At 43.3% G+C, this 18282-nt stretch overlaps 1 protein-coding gene across 1 annotated transcript; it reads right to left on the reverse strand.

Moving 5' to 3' along the window:
• Positions 1-10219: 10219 nt before the first annotated feature.
• On the reverse strand, positions 10220-17433 carry LOC137915595 (mannose-P-dolichol utilization defect 1 protein-like). Its single transcript, XM_068758790.1, has 7 exons — positions 17325-17433; positions 16735-16800; positions 16254-16386; positions 16083-16168; positions 15342-15460; positions 12447-12557; positions 10220-11379 (listed from the first exon to the last, which is right to left on the reverse strand). The coding sequence occupies exons 1-7, from the start codon at positions 17431-17433 to the stop codon at positions 11251-11253; spliced, it is 753 nt and encodes a 250-aa protein (XP_068614891.1). The 3' UTR covers positions 10220-11250.
• Between the last annotated feature and the right edge of the window lie 849 nt (positions 17434-18282).

Below are 18282 nucleotides of genomic sequence, written 5' to 3' on the forward strand. Positions count from 1 at the left end.
ATATATATATATATATAGATTGATTTTGTTTAGTTAATTTTAACTTGAGGGGAGGATTTTTATATAAGCCCTTTCGGCTTCTTTTCCTCTCCTGCACTATTTGCCTTTGTAATGTTTTGTTTGTTTATTATTGTGCATATGAATAAAATGAAATGATGTCATAGGAGGTTAAGCCACCAGTGCTGGTCTATGGCAGCATATTGATTAACTATAAGCTTTGTTTTAAATGAAGGTCTTTAATCTACTCTTGAACATGGAGATGGTGTCTGTCTCACGAACCAATCAGGGAGCCGATTCCACAATAAAGGAGCTTGATAACTGAAAGCTCCGCCCCCCCGGTCTGCGCTTGGAATTCTTTGGAACCACGAGCAGGCCAGCGTTTTGGGACCGCAGGGTTCTAGTGGGGAAATATGGGATAATCAGCTCTGTAAGGTAAGGAGGGGCCTGGCTGTTGGGGGCTTTAAAAGTGAGTAGATCGATTTTATATTCAATTCATTCTCTAACAGGAAGCCAATGCAGAGACGCCAGAACAGGGGAAATGTGTTCTCTGTTTGGTTCCTGTCAGAACACGAGCTGCTGCGTTCTGGATCAGCTGAAGATGTTGAATAGAGCTTTTGAGGAGTTGCAGTAATCCAGTCTGGAAGTTTTAAAAGCACGGACTACTTTTTCTACAGCCTGTTTTGACCAGCCTCTATGCAACTTGTGCACTTGTTTTATTATAGTTGTGTGAATCGCTGCGTGTTCCCTGCTGGCTGCGCAGCAGATTGCCCCTCACGGGGACGCTAAACCTTTTCTTCTTTCTGATTCTCTACTGCAGGTGATTAACTAATACTGCCTATCATGTTAGGGCAATCTGTCTGCGTGTAAAACCTGCTCCTACTAACTGTAGACGTTAAATGAATGCCTTTTCATGCAGTACACTTGATGCTGTCTAAATCATTCCCTGAGGCAGGGAAGGGTTACTTCTATACTATACGTCCTGAAAGATCACGTATCCTTCCTGAAAAAGCAGATATACTTATTATTTTTGCGAAAGCATTGGTGTTCCATTGGACTTGAGTCGATTGTACAAGTCTCTTGGTGAGGTAGTTTTTGAGGGCTCGGTTCATGTATGCTTTTAAAAAGGAGAGACTTTTAATTTGTAGACACTTATGTAATTGCCACGGAATAGTTTGCTGTATTTTGTTAAACGTAAAGCAGGTGATGTTGTGGGGAAATAATTTCTTTGCTGCAGCCCTTCCTCCTGCCTTCAGCTGGTACCAGCAACTTCTTAAGAAGCTCTTCTCTTGAATCTATTGACCTACCGGTAGTTAATCTTCCCTTCCTCTCAAACATTTTAAACGTGTTACTTTCTACATGAGCAATAGTTTGACAGATTTTGGGTATCTTAAACACTTTGTGCGATGAACCAGTAGAACAGTTTCAATTTGGAGTTCAGGCCAATGTTTGGTCAGGTGTCGTCTGTCCGCATGGAGAATGTGGAAAGGAGGTGAAGAACCGTGTGCAGGAAGGCTGGAACGGGGGGGGAGAGTATCAGGTGTGCTCTGTGATAGGACGAAGGGACAGGTCTACAAGACAGTGGTGAGGACAGCCATGATGGACGGCTTAGAGACGGTGGTGAGGACAGACATGATGGACGGCTTAGAGACAGTGGTGAGGACAGAAATGATGGACGGCTTAGAGACAGTGGAGAGGACAGTCATGATGGACGGCTTAGAGACAGTGTCTCTGAGGAAGACAGGAGGCGGAGCTAGAAGGGGAGGAGATGAAGATGCTGAGGTTCTCCTTGGGAGTGACCAGGTTGGACAGGATTAGAAATGAGACAATAAGAGGGACAGTGAAGGTTAGACGTTTTGGAGACAAGGTCAGAGAGACCAGACTTTGATGGTTTGGACATGTCCAGAGGAGAGACAGGGACTATATCGGTAGAAGGATGCTGAGGATGGAACTGCCAGGGAACAGGACTAGAGGACGACCCAGGAGAAGAGACATGGACGTAGTGAGGGAGGACATGAGAGTGGCTGGTGTTGGGGAGGACGATGCAAAGGACAGGTTGATAAGGATCCAAAATCACCATAATGGTGTAGAAACATGGGAAAGTGAGTTTTCCATCATGTCCCCTTTATGAATATTGGGTTTTGATGGTTGGAGTAAATGTGAAATACGTTTTGACTTATGTTGGTTGTTATCGTGTCTTCTTGTTGCATTGTTGAAGAAATAAAGCTGCTGACCGAGCAGAGTAACAGGATGCTTTCTGGGTAAACCACAAATGAAAGTTCAACACGGCTAAAAGTCCATCAAATAAATAATAAAACATCTCATACTATACATGTCAGTAGTTGTCAAACTGCACAGCAGGGCAGACTTTATATCACCCTTTAATGAAGGCGTTTGTAAAAACTATACAAGTTTGGAATTTAAAAACAGTGTTAAATATTTTGTTACATTTTCTATTTTACATTATTCCAGATATTTTCTTCAATTCTTTGTTGAAACCCACAAAAATTTGACTTGACTCCAGGATTGGAGCAATTTGTCTTCTGCCCGTCTCTATTACTCCGTGGAGCGAGTCAGAGACTGAGGAGAGACGCTGGTGAACATGATTAAACGCAACACAAATTAAAGTTAGTCAGTTTCAACAAAAAAAGTTGCTATTTGTTCTATTTTAACGAGCAGAATCTGTAGCTGGGCAAACGAAAGTGTAACACTACAGGACCCGCTGGGGCTCGGTTGGTAGGGCGGGTAGTCCAGTGATCAGCAGGTCACACGTTTGAATCCCGGCTCTGACATGTTGAAGTGTCCTTGGGCAAGACACTGATCCCCAAATTGCTCCCAGTGGGTCTGGCAGCGATAGGCCTCTGGTGTGAATGCGTGTGTGAATGCGTGAAATCGTAAATATAAGTGCAGTGAATCCCTATCCATCGCCTTGTGTTTGACTATCCTCCGACCTGCCACTCTCTCTCTCTCTCTCTCTCTCTCTCAACCCAGCCGGTCAGACAGATGGCCGTCCACCATGAGCCTAGGTTCTGTCCAAGGTTTCTGCCTGTTAAAGGGAAGTTTTTTCCTTGTCTCCGTTGCCAAAGTGCTTGCTCTTGTGGGTCGAGTTGGGTTCAGTCTTTCCCTGCTACTCTAAAGTGCCTTGAGATGACTTTCTGTTGTGATCTGGCGCTAGAGAAGTAAAACTGACTTGAATTTACCATTTAATGGCATCTAATTTGTATCGACCTTTCTGCTCCACAGCCCGTTATCATACAGCAACGGCCCCCAGCAGCCGAGTCCCGTCAGCATGCCCATGGTGAAGGCAGAACCAGCGTCCCACCCTCCTTCAACGGGGACACCAAGCCACCACCGGGGACCTTTGCAGGGCGACCTCAGGGATATGATCAGCATGTACATTCCTGGTTCAGGAGGGGATGCAGGTGACCCCATGGCTACACAGAGAGGCTACGCTAGTGTCCAGCAGCACTACCTCACTGGAACTGTCCCGCTCACTCACATCTAAAACTGAGGGGGGAAACTTGGGAGCAAAGGGTGATCTGATTGGGAGGACCATGAATGATCGCGGGGAATGGAGTCTGTTGTGGGGAGTGTTTAAAATGCTAAAATCGAGAGATTCGGCGAAGGAAAGTTTTCTCTCTTCGCCTGCGTTCTGGAGTCTCGCGGCTCAAACGTGCCTGTGGTTGCAGAAACAAGCATTGATGATGTTACAGAATCAGAAAGCTGTATTTCTACCTCTTCAGTGCCAAGTTAGTTCAGATAAACGCTCGATTTTACCACACCCCAAAATGTACAACGCAAAAGTCTCCCTGCCTGCTGCCACGTCCTTCACAACCTTCGTGCCAGGAAGGGTGTGAATATGGGAGCGTTATATTCCTTTACGGTGCACAAATTAGGAAATACCACTTGTTTTTGTATTTTATTATTGGAGTTTATGCATAAGTGAAGGTGGGTGCCAGTCAGGAAAATCTGTGAATGCAAAACTCTTTAAAATGAGCTCTTTGTGCCTTGGCTTTGGCTTGTTTGTATTTGTAATTTTTTTTTTTATATATATATTTGACTTCTAACTGATGAAACCTTTTGGACGACGCCCGTTGGACAGTCGGCGCTACGTTGACTGAGAGTGAACGGAATCCAGAACAGAATGTGGAACCAGTTTGGTTCTCAGTCACACGAGATCACTGGAGGTTTGAGTTTAAGAAGAGGTCCGAGGAAAGTTTCACTCGCTACCATAATTAGTTCTAGATATCCAGAGGTGCTCTTAACATCTGCATTACTTCGTATATTTGTAATTTGGCTCTAGGCTACTACTGTTATAGGATTTTGTTAAGTTTAAAAGGAAATGTACATTTCCATTGAGTTTCTTTTTACACTGTATTCCAAACAGCTCATTAAGGATTGACGAAAAGTTCCTTGACGTGTGTTTTTAATAACCTCTCTGTCGTTTACCACCCGTAAAGATCAAACTACATCTCAGTCACAATCTTCAACGAACCTTCCATGCGTCCCGTTTCTGATTTTTCTTTCTATACAATAACATTATCTGTTTGACATTTGTCTTTGTTTTCATTGGTTTAGCCCGCTGTCTGGTTATAATGCTGCTATAGACCTAAAGAGAACTGCAAGTTACAAATGTGGAAAAACTTCACTTGGAAGCTAAACTGGAAATGTCTTATTTTGGTTTGGTTTGTTTTTAGAAATGGAGCGAGGTCATGTATGAATTCTTACATTACCTTGCTACACAAATGTTAAATTTCACTTTCTTTCTGACTTGTAACTCTTTTAGATTGAATTCTCTTATGCTGTAGAATCACTGGATGTAGCATCCATGTAAATAATGTATAAATGTGTGGGCTCTTGGTATAAGAGTCTGGATTCCCTTTTGCTTAAAAAGGCTGTTATCTCATTCCTGATTAAGAATAAAAGTATTTTTTTCTTATTTTTGTGATGCTAAATACTGTCTGTGTGATTTTTTTCTAACTTTTTTTTTTTTAGCAGAATTGTATCTGATGGAGGTCAGGCAGGATTTTGAGTGAAACATGTAATTTCAGAAGTGTGTCCAGAGACCCCTTTATCGAGTGCGTTAGTACGATTTAATTCAATGTCATTCAACAGTTAACCGTTTGTTTGATTGGAGCTCTCGGTTCTCTCGTGAAGCTGCTGGGTTATATTTTTTTTACTATTATTGATCCGACTAAAAGTGCTGCACTAAAATAATATGATGCAGTGCAATTGGAGGATTGCCGTAGATCTAATCAAATCAGGATGTACAATTTCTAATTTTAGAAAATCATGGTCAGTTTCCACAAATTCAGCGAATTTGTTATACAAGAAAGTGGGCGGATGTTGTACATTGCTGGAAGTTCAGGTTCTGCATTTAATCGTTGTAATAATGGTGTTGAGATTAACTTCTTGCAGAGGCGGAAGTTTTAGAGCTCTGGACCAAAGGAAATGAACTGAAACAACTGGCCTGAACGAATCTCGGGGGGGGGGGGGGGGGGCTGTGGTGCCGCCCTTTGTCGAGGTGAATTCTAAATTGCACCAGATGGCCTTTCCGTGAGCGTGTGAGTAATCCTGTAAACGATATTTCACAAGCTTATAAATCGAGTCTCAACTGTTGCGCTGGAATAAATAAGTTCTGCACTAGAAACGGTCACGGCGTCGTAATCTAAAATGCTTGCCGTGCATTGTCTATGGCGTCCGTGTTGCTCAGACTTGAGCAGAGGCTATTTCTAACGAACATTTCAACGAAAAGGTGGCTGTTTGTCTGCTGAGGCTTTTGGCGTGACCTCATCCATCCAAACCTTTGCAGAAACGAGGACGGAACGCTCGCAATCCGGCATTTTGTCCGCTCTCACGGTGTCTGGAGCGGTTCAGAAAAAAAAACTCTGGACAAAAGTGAACATTAGCGAGAAAACCCGAGTGTCTTGCCGGGGGAAGGGACGGGTTGATGGGTGAGAGTGAATAGAGGGCGGAAGACTATGCTGTCCAGAATGATTTAAAGCTCGATTATTTGCTTTTTTTAATCGTTACCCTCCTTAAAATTCACTTTCCCCTTTCCCCTCATATTCCCTTTCACTCCCTTCTCTCCCCCACGTCTCTCGACAGAGAAAGCGGGTGGATGGCCCGTTTGTAATTGGCCGTGTCGGAGGCGCATTGTCTGAGGCTTTTCAGGCCGCAGGTGCATATAGTAAAGACGGAATCTCCGCTCCTCCCACGGGCGTCTTTGTTCCCCACCCGGCCCAAAAACCCCACCACGCATACCCTCCTGCCAGGCATAGAATTAGAGATGCTTTTTAGGGCTTGGTCCTCAGGCTTAACCCTTTCACCGTCCGCCGCCTTTCTCATGGAAATGTGAGTGACCTTACACTGGCTAATCGGTCACTGAGAGGAGGGGGATGGGGTAGATTGAGCTTGGGGGGTCGGATGAGGGAAACAGGTGCAGGGGCATGTTGATTTCATTGGTAGCGGTACATTTTAGTACATATATGTAAACTTTGCTATAATTATGATAGCAATTGTAGCTCATCAACATTTAACTCGAGCTCCTACTCATTAGCGGTCAAAGAAGGCTCTACTGAGCCTCTGAACTTCACTGAAATCTAGAAAGAAGCTATGAACATTTCTTACAGTGGAATAATTAAAATATTGAAGAACTTCTTTGCCTCGGGTGCATCGATACAACCAAATCTGACTATTTACAAAAAAAAGTGAAATTAAGAAAGAACCACAATTTAATATTTCTCGTGAAGTATTATTAACTGAATAATTATGCATCAGGAAATGTGAAATATTGCTCTCTGTGAATGGGAGAAGGATGAGCAACTTTTACCTCTTGGTTAACATTGCATTTAGATACAGGCTGCATTTGGCAAAACATTTCTTGCAGAACTGGCAGAAGTTAGTGCAGTTAGTTGGTTGTCTTGGCTATTGTCCATGGGTGAGTCGGGATGGGGCACAGAGAGCAATGGGAGGAGAACGGGGGTGGACAAAGTGTCAATGGAAGGATTTTCTGGTCCAATACATCTCATCACTTAGCAACGAGCAGCGAGGCTTCAACAAGGGGTTGCCATGGATCTATCCACAGTGACTTAAAAGGCTTGACAAAGAGCTGCGGTCAGCTTGTGTGAGAATGTATGGGTGAGAATCAGGTGGTGATTACCAAGAGGGATTTTCATGCAAATGGCCATTTACCTTGCAACACACCACAATCATAACTGCCATGTTTTTGCAATGATTGAATTTCGATTCCAGCTTCTCCCGTGCAAAGTTTATATGTACTCTCGGCTGCAAGCGAAGCTCCACTAATTCAATGAATATTCCAACTAGCGAGAGGCAGGAGAACTTCAGAAAACCACCATCAAATGCAGTCATGTTAACTGGATGGAACAGCTGATACAATGACATTGGAAGGCTTTAGAAATCACGTTGCAGCACAACAAATGTAACCTTGAATATGAAGACGCAAAGGATCCTGATGAAAATGTCAGGACATTTTAGGAATGTTACTCGGAACAGATGAGTACATTTTGGTGATGATCCAGAAGAGATCCTGGATTCTGGATCACTCTGAAGTTTTTGTTGACATTGCCGTCAATGGAGCTTCAAAATGTGTTCATCAATATCTTGGTTGATTATTGACCGATATTTATGGAATTTGAGACATTCATGTAGGGAGGGGAGCTCTATGTTACCACCGAAGTTCATCTGGCTCCAATCTGAATTGCAGATACTGTCACGATTTTACTTTATCCGGATTTTCCCATTTGCTTATAATGGAGACAGTCATAAAGGGGTCCAATATGCACTACCATGCAAAATGTCTTCTGGATCTGATCCAGAATTAGGTCAGGAAAAAATATTACATTTTAACATTGAAAACTCCATTTATTGATTCCAAACTCCCAAGAACAATTTATCAATTCCTAAATTTTGGATGGTGAATGAGCTGCTTGGCGGAGGTCTGCGCTCTCTGCGTTTCCATCATATTGAACAATTCTTTGTTCTGGTCATTGAGGCGCCACTGGAGAGTGTGAAAGTGATAGATTCAGTTCCATGTATGCGTCTGCCTATAAAGGCATGGCTCCCCCCCGACCTGGAGGGTGCACTCCACCCTTTTCCGGCTGAGAACCATGGCCTCGGATTTGGAGGTGCTGATTCTCATCCCGGCCGCTTCACATGGGGCTGCGAACCGATCCAGTGAGAGCTGGAGGGCACGGCCTGATGAAGCCAACAGGATCACATCGTCTGCAAACAGCAGCGATCCAATCCTGAGGTCACCAAACCGAACCCCCTCAACGCCCTGGCTGCACCTAGAAATTCTGTCCATAAAGGTTACGAACAGAATCGGTGACAAAGGGCAGCCCTGGCGGAGTCCAACCCGCACAAATAGGTCCGACTTACTGCCGGCAATGCGGACCAAGCTCTGGCACCGGTCTTATAGGGAGCGGACGCCCCGTATGAGGGGGTCCGACACCCCGTACTCCCGGAGCACCCCCCAGAGGACTCCCCGAGGGACACGGTCGAATGCCTTCTCCAAATCCACAAAACACATGTGGACTGGTTGGGCAAACTCCCATGCACCCTCCAGGAGCTGGCATTTCAAGTTACATTATAACTTGAAATTTTACCCACAAACCTGTTTCCGATGAAGTTTGGATTCTGTGTAATGCGATGAGTTGCAAAACATTGAAAATCCTTATGCACAATGACAAAATGTAAAATTAGGAAAATTATTTTAATTATTATTGGCTTGTTTTGAATTTGATTTCATCTCCAAAAAGTTGTGACTGCAAAAGTCCCAGCAAGGCAGAAAGTTTCTGAATAGAACTGAGGACACCTGTTGGATGAGGCGAAATGTTTTTCCTACATAGAGATAGGAAATTTGGAGCGTAAAAAACAAAGAGAGGGAGAGAGAGTGATAGAGAGAGAGCAGGAGCAGACAAAAACAATGTATTTACACTACATCCTGCTGAGCAAACCGCCGACTAAAGAGGTGCTATATATTTATAACGTGAATAACCAGATGGAGAGGGAGGAGCTGAGTGTGTCATAGGAAGGGACAATATACCCCCCCCCCCCCCCCCCCCCACAGGTCATAGATCTGTTGACTTTTCAAAGTATCCTCAAAAGATTTTATTGTGGGAGGTAGTAAAATAAATAAATAATCTTATGTCTTTAAAACTGTCCCTTTAGCCTAATAATAAAACGTGAATCAGATTACGTATGGAAAAACACACTCATATACCGCCATCTAGTGCTCATGCTGGTGCTAACGCAGTAGCCTCGGTTTTAACATTTTCCTTCTTTTCTCCTGTTATTCCTACCTGCCCGAAAGTGAAGAAAATATGTCTTATCCCAAAGTTAAGAATACATGTAAATGTGATTACCAACAATTCTTTAGTTTAATCTAATGTGTTGTTACAATAGTAAAGTATATTACGTATAATATAAACCACGGGATACAGTTATAGACGTTATTTTTATAATGGATTCAATGGCATGTCCTTCAACGTTATAACCGAGGTGGGTCGTCTCCATGTTGGATCCCGACTCCAAAGCGTAGCGGCGGACGGGAGCTACCTGAGTGGCCCTATCGGAGGCCCACTGCCTCCAACTTTCACACAAATCAGCACATTTCAACTCACGGAAAACCAAATACAATCCGCACGATGCCGGAAGCAACACCGAGAACCATGAACAGCAGCAGCCTCTAATGGAATGTTTGTGAATCTTAAGACGTGAAATATGCACACGTGTTTTTTGTTTATAGCAAATAAATATAGTATTTTGCTACCTACGTAAACCCTGGTTATGTTACTGTTAATGACAGTAAACAGTTCTATTTGACCACATTTGAATGTATTGTTTACATCTTTTAGCAGAGTGCAATGCCACTTTGTTTAGTTTTGAAAAATACGTCAATTTTTGAAATGCCTTGAATTGAATAAATTTACTGAACTGCTTTATCCATTTCTATAAAATAACTACATTGTTTGCTTTTATTAATAAAGTCAAAAAGAAGGCGGGAATGAGTGTAGAGTACGTAAACCTAAAACACGGAAACCAACTGAATCACGATGCATCGTGGTAAGCGTTTAAAATCCAATCGTATTGGCGGCTTTAGCAGACGTATCTTGAATGAATCAGATCGTGACAAGTGTGTCAAGATACCATTCGAATCGGACAGACTAGAGATTCCCATCCCGAGACTGAAGACAAATTCACATTTAACGGAATGCTTTTATCGTCATTTTCATCACAGTACAAGTACAGCTCAACAATTAACAAGATCAATGATCCTCCACAGAGGGGGGAACCCCATCGCTCCATCTCCACTTCGGGGACTCTTCCTCTCCGTAAGCCCTTTTTACACCCAATCCGGTTCATTTTGTTGTTCCAGTGCATCGTTTATAGTGGTCTCAACAAAGAAGTAGTTCAAAGGAAATAATGCAACAGAAACTTCCTTCCCGCCCATTTTTTCAAACAAGAGACGCTCTCCATATTTATCTATGTGCTTATAGCCCTTTGAGTGGCAGTGAACATCTGAGTATTTATACATTGATACGTATTGTTACAGCAGCGCGTGCATATATGACAAAACCTCTATTGTTTACTTTGAATTGATACATTTTGTGTTTTTCTACATCCTTTCAGTTTCACACTTTTTTCGTTTTTTGCCTTAAATCTGGTTGTGGGATGTGATTTAAGAGAGCGTTGTGAATCTCAATATAGGACAGGAGTCACGATGTCACTAACCTGTTGCCACTAGAATGCCATTTTACAACAGGTGTTCTTTTAGTGTCGCTGCCATCAAATGCAAAATATCACATCATTTTCAACACTTTGGGTTGATGCGAGCATCAGAACTGGACCGAGGAGTAAAGGGACGTGGGCAATATGATCCGCAGAAAGTTCATTTGCAAATAGGCGAAATTTTAATGGTAATCAGAAAATTAGCAGGCGAGTGGGAAAAAAAATGAAATAGAAAGTACAGACTGTCCACACTAAGGATGGCTGAATCAAAAAGAATGTCAGTCAAAATCAGATGCTCTGCTCATAATTCTCAAGGCCGGTGGGATGGCTTGGAAAGTCTTTTCAGTATGTTACGTTCACATTTGTAATTTAAACCCAAAAGAAGATTCAATATTTCACATTTTCCAGTATCTCTGCGGTTCCATTTGTTTTTGAATATTTACCAAGTTAGGGAAGAAAAGAAGTTTTGCTCTATGATGAGTTGGGACTTTCCTTTGCCTACTCTCTCTTCTTCTTATTCTTGTGTTCTGGAGAACAATTCCAGTAGTAAAGAACCTGCAGCAAAAGGATGCCGTTAGAGGCAGAGGATATGACATAGGTGAGGGCCATCAGTGTGTCTCCAGTTTCCTGTAACAGAACAAGATACAGAGCGTCAAAACCTGTACCGATGACAGTTGTGATATTTCCACAAACTAGTAGCTATAGCAAATAGTTCAGTCTCTATCAGTGTCTGTGCGTTGGGTCGAATGCTGGATTTCAGTGGTTGGACCAGAAAGGTGCTTTCTAGCACAAATCTAGTTCATTTAATCAACACAGCATAAATATATCAAACATGAAACATATCTTAAAAGTAGAAAACATCACGTTTTCACATCACTAATCTGTTTATTATAAATCATAACAAAGCTTATTTGGACGCTGCTCGATCCTAAAAATGTTGAGATAGCTGTCGCCGATGAATGAAGGGAGACTCGATACCAGATACGAGTTTAACCGCGAGTTAATCCAGAAAGTGGATGCTTTACTGCTGTAAGGAAGAAAAACGTTACCAGGTTTATTGACATTTGGGAGACCTGTATTTTCTTTTAACATTTCTTGTGAGTGTGTGTATACACTCAGAATAAATGTATATACATATATATATATATAAACTGTAAAATGTGCTTGTGGTTATGTCGTTCCATGCATGCCTTTCCTGCCAGCATCTCACTCCCTGCTGTGATGTGCTGCACTCTCCCAGGGGCTTCTTTGCACATCCTGCACCTGGGGGGGGGGTCATCCTGCCCGACGGGGTCAACCCCGGCCTTTATTGATCCTGTGTTTAGGGCCTGTTCTTGTGCTGCCATGATTAGTGCCTCCTTTCAATCCCGCCTTGTATGTTTTCCCCATGTCGGCTACCGCTTCAATTTGTGGGCGGTACACGTCATGCAGGGGCGTGTCCTTCCACGATAGCCCCTCTGGCTCCGGCTCAATCGCTGCCATACTAAACAATAGCAGTGAGCTGGGTGCTGCAGCCGTTTCACGTCACACCCAGAATGCTTTGCGACTTAACAACATTAACGGATTTTATATCTTACAAGAAATAATGATATATTTTTGTCTATGTACTTACGTAGGAGAGGAAAATCCTTGTGTTTTTGCACCGATTTGTCAAAACAGTCAGGGGTCGCTTTAAATCTTAAACACACACTGACCTGAATGGAGGTGAAGATGCGAGCGAGGGACCCAGCAAACAGGAGGAACACAGAAATAGCAGACAGCTGGCCAGTGTGCCCATTTTGGTAGTTGGAGCGTGCTTGAATCAACTAAGACAGACAGACAGACGTTCAGCTTCTGTGTGAACGAGAAGCTCGTCTTGATTTACAAGCATTTTCCAAATGTAATCTTTGAATGTACAGTTGGAATCAGTATTTTCGCTTTGTCCATAACCGGACAGGAGCAACGGGCGAGAGGCGGGGTACACCCTGGACAAGTCACCAGCTTGTCGCAGACAATCATTCACACAAACACTCACACCTATGGACAATTTAGTGTCACCAATGGGCCTGATTTTGCATCTCAACGTCCCGACGCTCAATCCTAAACTCTCCCGTTCCTTCTCTCGCTTTCGATGCACCAGTCTTCCTCCTCTTCTTCGTCTATGTCGCTGTGAGGCAAGAGCAATTTTAAATAAACAAGAAAAACTTTAGTACGCGTCTGTGCATTTATTTCAATTCAATTCAAATGATTTTTATTTCTGCAGCGCCAGATCGTAACAGAAACGTTTCTCTCGGGGTGCACGGATTGCAATTTTCTGGTCGATCACCAATCTTTAAAAAGCCTGATCTGCCCAATAGAATATTTTTGGGCATTTTTTTTCTTTTTGCTCTACAAGAAATAAAACCTAAAACTCAACGGGTAATAACAAGAATTAAAGCTGCGAGCAGCCTTGAGAGGTTCCTCGAACCCGGCGTACGTTGGGGTACGCGCTTATTCGCAATCCACGAATGTCAGAAACACGCGTACGTCCTCTAGACGTGACCCTGATGAAGCGTGTCAAGTTTGGGACCGATCGGACAATGTATGCTCCTGTTCCTGTAGGTGGCGCTGAGACTATCACCGTCAATGGCATTTACTCGAGTTCAGGTCTGGACTCTCATCCAGCGTGTGAAATTTGGAGACGGTCGGACCGTGCAAAGTGAAGCTCCAACAGCCACGCACGTCACGGCACAACATCAAAGTTCGCAAGGCCGCCACGGCAACAGCGATTGGCGAAAACACAAAAGCTTCGCAATTTAGCGTCGTCAATGAGTCGAGAGGCCGTCGCCCGACTTTGAGATCGATATCTCGAAACCTCTGGGAGGAGTATCGCAAAGTTCGAGACCTATAAAATGGGAAAATGGCACATTCAAACGTGGCCTGTGACCTCATCGTTCGATCGATCAAAAATCCCTTCGCAATTTAACGTCGCGGGTACTTGGCGATCACGTCATCCGAATTCGACGCGAATCCGATAAAGCGTCTGGGAGGAGTTTGTCAAAGTATGCCAAAAAAACGTACATAATCCAATATGGCCGACATCCGGGTGGGCGGGGCTACAGAAAGCCAATTACAAATACGTCTGGAATGACGATTTGGATGTTACCACCAAATTTCGTGACTATCGGACAAACTACGTTCAAACTACGGCCGCCAGTGCGTTAGGGGGCGCTCTGGAGCCCCAGAAACACGCTGAGAGCAATCGCTTTACGAGCCGGTCGAGTTGGCCGATGTCCGTCTCCCGACCGATTTTCAAGAGTTTTCGCGTATGTTGAGGGGGTCAAAGCTACGCTACAAGGGAAAAAAATTCAAGGGGGCGCCAAAGAGCCAATATGCGACGTAACGTTAAAATTCCACAATCAAATCCTCGGAAGTACCGGTGCGAACCCGCGAGCAAAGTTTCGTGGGGTTTCGTCGATCCTAAAGTCCTCAAAAACGCGTTCGTACATTTCAAATTTTCGCACGCCATCCAAGATGGCTGACTTCGTGTTTGCGTATAAAATCACAAAAATATTTACTAGCCCCGGGACCCCCAGAGGTACGACGAACTCGGATTTCACGAAGATCCGAGTACCTTTTCGGAGAAAAGCCGACTTCAGGTGGCGCTATGGAGCCCCCAATCCATATACAATTCCAATCAAATTCCAGATTTAGAAACTAGACACCAGATGCGACACTCCTATATGGTTTCGACACCTCTAAGTGCCCGGGAAGTGCCTCAAAAAGCCATTTAAAAAGAATAATAAAAATAAAAATAATAATTTCTCAAAAAACAATAGGTTCCTTGAACCTTCGTTCTCGGAACCTAATTAACACGGCACAGGTAATTGTTCTCACAGACCCCGCCCTGTCCACGCCCCCATTTACATACGCAAATCATATGTAAATGACCCCCGCAGCTGAGATTCCCACGGCCGTGAGAATGTACGTGCGGCAGGTTTTTGTACGTACACACGGTTGGTACATGAGGCCCCCCGTAATGGAGCTTATCCCTGCTCGCTATGGGCCAGAGGGGGGGGTGCACACCGAACTGCCGGCGCATCGCGGGGTCACACAGGGACAGAAAACCATTCACGCACACACTCACACCTATGGACAATTTGGAGGAGCCAATTCACCGAACGCATGTTTTTGGAGGTAAGAGGAACCTAAAGAACCCAGAGAAAACCTAAGCGGACACGTGGAGAACATTAAAATTCCACATAGATAAGATTTGAAGCAAGACATTGTTGCTGTGAGGCGACAGCGCTAACCACTCCGCCACCGTGCCCAAGAACAGTTAAAAATGATTTTAAGAATCACCTGGCATACCGACACAATATGAATATGTATATATATATATATATATATACACACACATACATATATGTGTGTGTGTACCATGGGATAAATATTTATACGTATGAAAAAAACACAAAAAAAAACAATAGTTTACCACTTGTTTGTACCACCAAAGAGAAAAGTGTACAAAAGGCCAAGCATCATCCTAATCTCGTTGTGTATCCACTGCGCAGTGACAATAAAGGCTTTCTATCATGTTATTATTATATCTGAATTCAGTCTCTGCTTACCCTGCCAATAGTTACAGCCGGCATGATGAAGAACTGCATGCAAGTAACAACTGACATGGGAGTGACCGGAGACAGCAGGAGGGCCAGCAGGCCGAAATGCACAACCAGGAACACGAGACCTGGGAGAAGAGGATCAAATAACGGTGCGGAGATCAGGGAAAATGGAGCTTAGTCTATCAATAACATCTATTTATAACAGCATATGCTATAGTTACAAGAAGCTGATGGAAAACTTACTTTATCAATCAGCAAATAGCGACTACATGTACATCCAGTAAGTACCGGTAAGTTACCCAAAGGATGGAACGCAAGTGTCGCACAGCTCGACCCCACAGGATCTAAACTATCACTCAATCATGAGTACCAAACTAAATACACGGTGTAAATATAAATTAATCCAGGGCTTTATGGGACAGATGAAAACTTCTGCAGGTTAATGAAATCTACTTAAAGCAGCGGAAGACTGTAATTCAGTTTACTATGAAACCTTTAGTCGCACCTCATTCTCCAGAGATGCTATTTTCAGAAACAAAATAAACACAAAGAGGATGCTGTGGCCCTGGCTGTGAGTACGGCTAACACAATCCCCCAAATGATTTAAGTACCACGATCACTAATACAAAAAAAAACGTGTTTAAATTGGGACAACTACACGGTGCAGCACGTTTTGCATGGGGGGGGGGGGGGGGGCACAATGGTCATTAAACACACTGAATGAGTGGAACGACTCTTCAATCTTACCTGCGATGGATCTCCCTCGGTAATGTTGAACGAGGAATCCAATAACGACCGTCTGCAGCATGAGAAACAGAGTCTCGCCCCACGCGCTGAAGTCAGATTAAACAAACGAAATCATCAGACGGCGACGGAGAAAGGTGAACGACCCCAGAGCCGGTTTGAACGGAGGCCGACCTGAACGGGAACTCGTTGGCGATACTATAAGCCACCGTTCCCGTGATGGCGAACAGTTCCAGCAACACCGTGTTGAAGCTCAGCCCCTCAGCGCTCTGCGCTCCAACCAGCTTTAAGATCTGAGGTAGTTTTACTGAGGACAAGTACCGATAGTACACATAACTACACACAAATGCAAAGATTGTTTTAATAAAGAAGAAGAAGAATCTCCACGAGTCCACTCTAACTAAAATCCTCTAAAATGTAGACGAGTACAGCAGCGTGTTCTACGGGACGTATGAATTACAGGATTGCTAAATATATGCAGGTGCAATTTCTCCCCAAGACTATCGAGACAACATGTGTTTGGACATACTCACGAGAGACAGAAAATCGTCCCTCAGTCCCGACTATCTAAAACTCCAATAACTAATAAAGTTGATTGGAATTCATCTACAATTCAGTCTCCCAAAAATCAGACGATTGTGGTGAAATGCTTTACCCAGCACTGATCCCAGGATGATGAACATCCCCAAGACTTTGCTGAGAACAATCTTCAGACATGGCACTGGAAAAAATATATAGAAAAAAACATTTGATTAACTGTCACAGATAACGCCAAAGTATAGAAACACACACTAAATCATCAATCAGTAAAATCATTTCAATCCAGGGAGGATCCGAAAACACACGCGTGTAGAGGCAAGCGATCAATAAATGATTTGATACGTGGCATGAAAGTGAAAGAAAGTGATAATTATATTTCCCTTCTTTTTTGTTAAATTATATATATAAATAAATATAAGACAATAATTCAAAAACCTTTATTGGAGCAGGTTTGACACTTAAACACCCCATCATGGTTAAAATACAGTGTGTACATTTACTACAATATACTGTATGTATTAAGTAGGGCAACAACAATGGATCACTGATCACAACCACGTAAATGTATTGATTCCTGTTCATTTCCTCCCCGCTGAAATTAATCAACCAAACTTTCAGGAAACTATTTTTATCGACCAGAGAACTCCATTCATAATGGAAACAAATAAAATAAATCTCCTTCCGCTTTCCTACAGAGAAACTTACGGTGCAGGAAGTTCAAAGCAAGGAAGAACTCATCGTAGCACGACTCAGGCATGAAATACGTCAATAGAAATCCTCTGACAAGATCGGTCATCGTCCCTTGATCCGCCATTGCAGAATTGAGGTATGACGCTTCCGGTTAACGTGCAACAGATAAAACAGCCCGACTAGTTCGCATAGCAAGAGAAAGGTTCCGCTGGTTAAATGAACTGCACGGGACCTCGCGTGGAATGTGAAGGAGGTCCGCTTCCTTTCAGGCGGCGCGTTAAAAACGGCAGACAAACCGTAATACGGTGGCCGTGAAGTGCAAAAGACAATTAAAAATCCCGAAACTCTTTTACATTTCAGAAAACAACCGGAGATTTGGGGCGTTCCCTTTCCATTAGACAAATTGTTAATGTCGTTTGCACCCACCAATTAGATATTTTTTTTCCGGTTTTGTTAATTTGTTTCCTGAAATGTAAATTATTTTAGTGTTTTATTAATTTGTTTCCTGAAATGTAAAAGTGTTTCGGAATTTTTAAATTTGTTTCCTGAAAAATAAAAGTGTTTTGGGATTTGTAAATATGTTTTAAACCTCACGGCCACCGTAGTACGGGGAAAGACATTCGTTTTTTAAAACCCCCCCGGCTCCGTGTGTACGTCAGGTGTACGTGGCCTGGGACGCGTGCCAAAGTACGCATTTACCATGGCGGAAGAAGAAGTAGTTCTCTCCACTCGCGTATCGATTGGACACGATCCCAATAGTTTAGCTTGTTTCCACCGTGTTCATGATATACACGGTCCCGTACATCACCTGCAACGATGGAAGTATCTTTATGATTGATCTTTGAATCGATTTAGAGTGTAAAATCTGGTATCGGAGATATTGATTTCAGTATCAATCCGCACATGACTCTTGGACTTGGACACATATTTACGTAAATCATTCATGCACCGGACGCTATTCGAGGACATCCGC

The sequence above is a fragment of the Brachionichthys hirsutus genome, unplaced genomic scaffold, assembly GCF_040956055.1.
Source record: "Brachionichthys hirsutus isolate HB-005 unplaced genomic scaffold, CSIRO-AGI_Bhir_v1 contig_1181, whole genome shotgun sequence".
NCBI classification, from domain to species: Eukaryota; Metazoa; Chordata; class Actinopteri; order Lophiiformes; family Brachionichthyidae; genus Brachionichthys; species Brachionichthys hirsutus.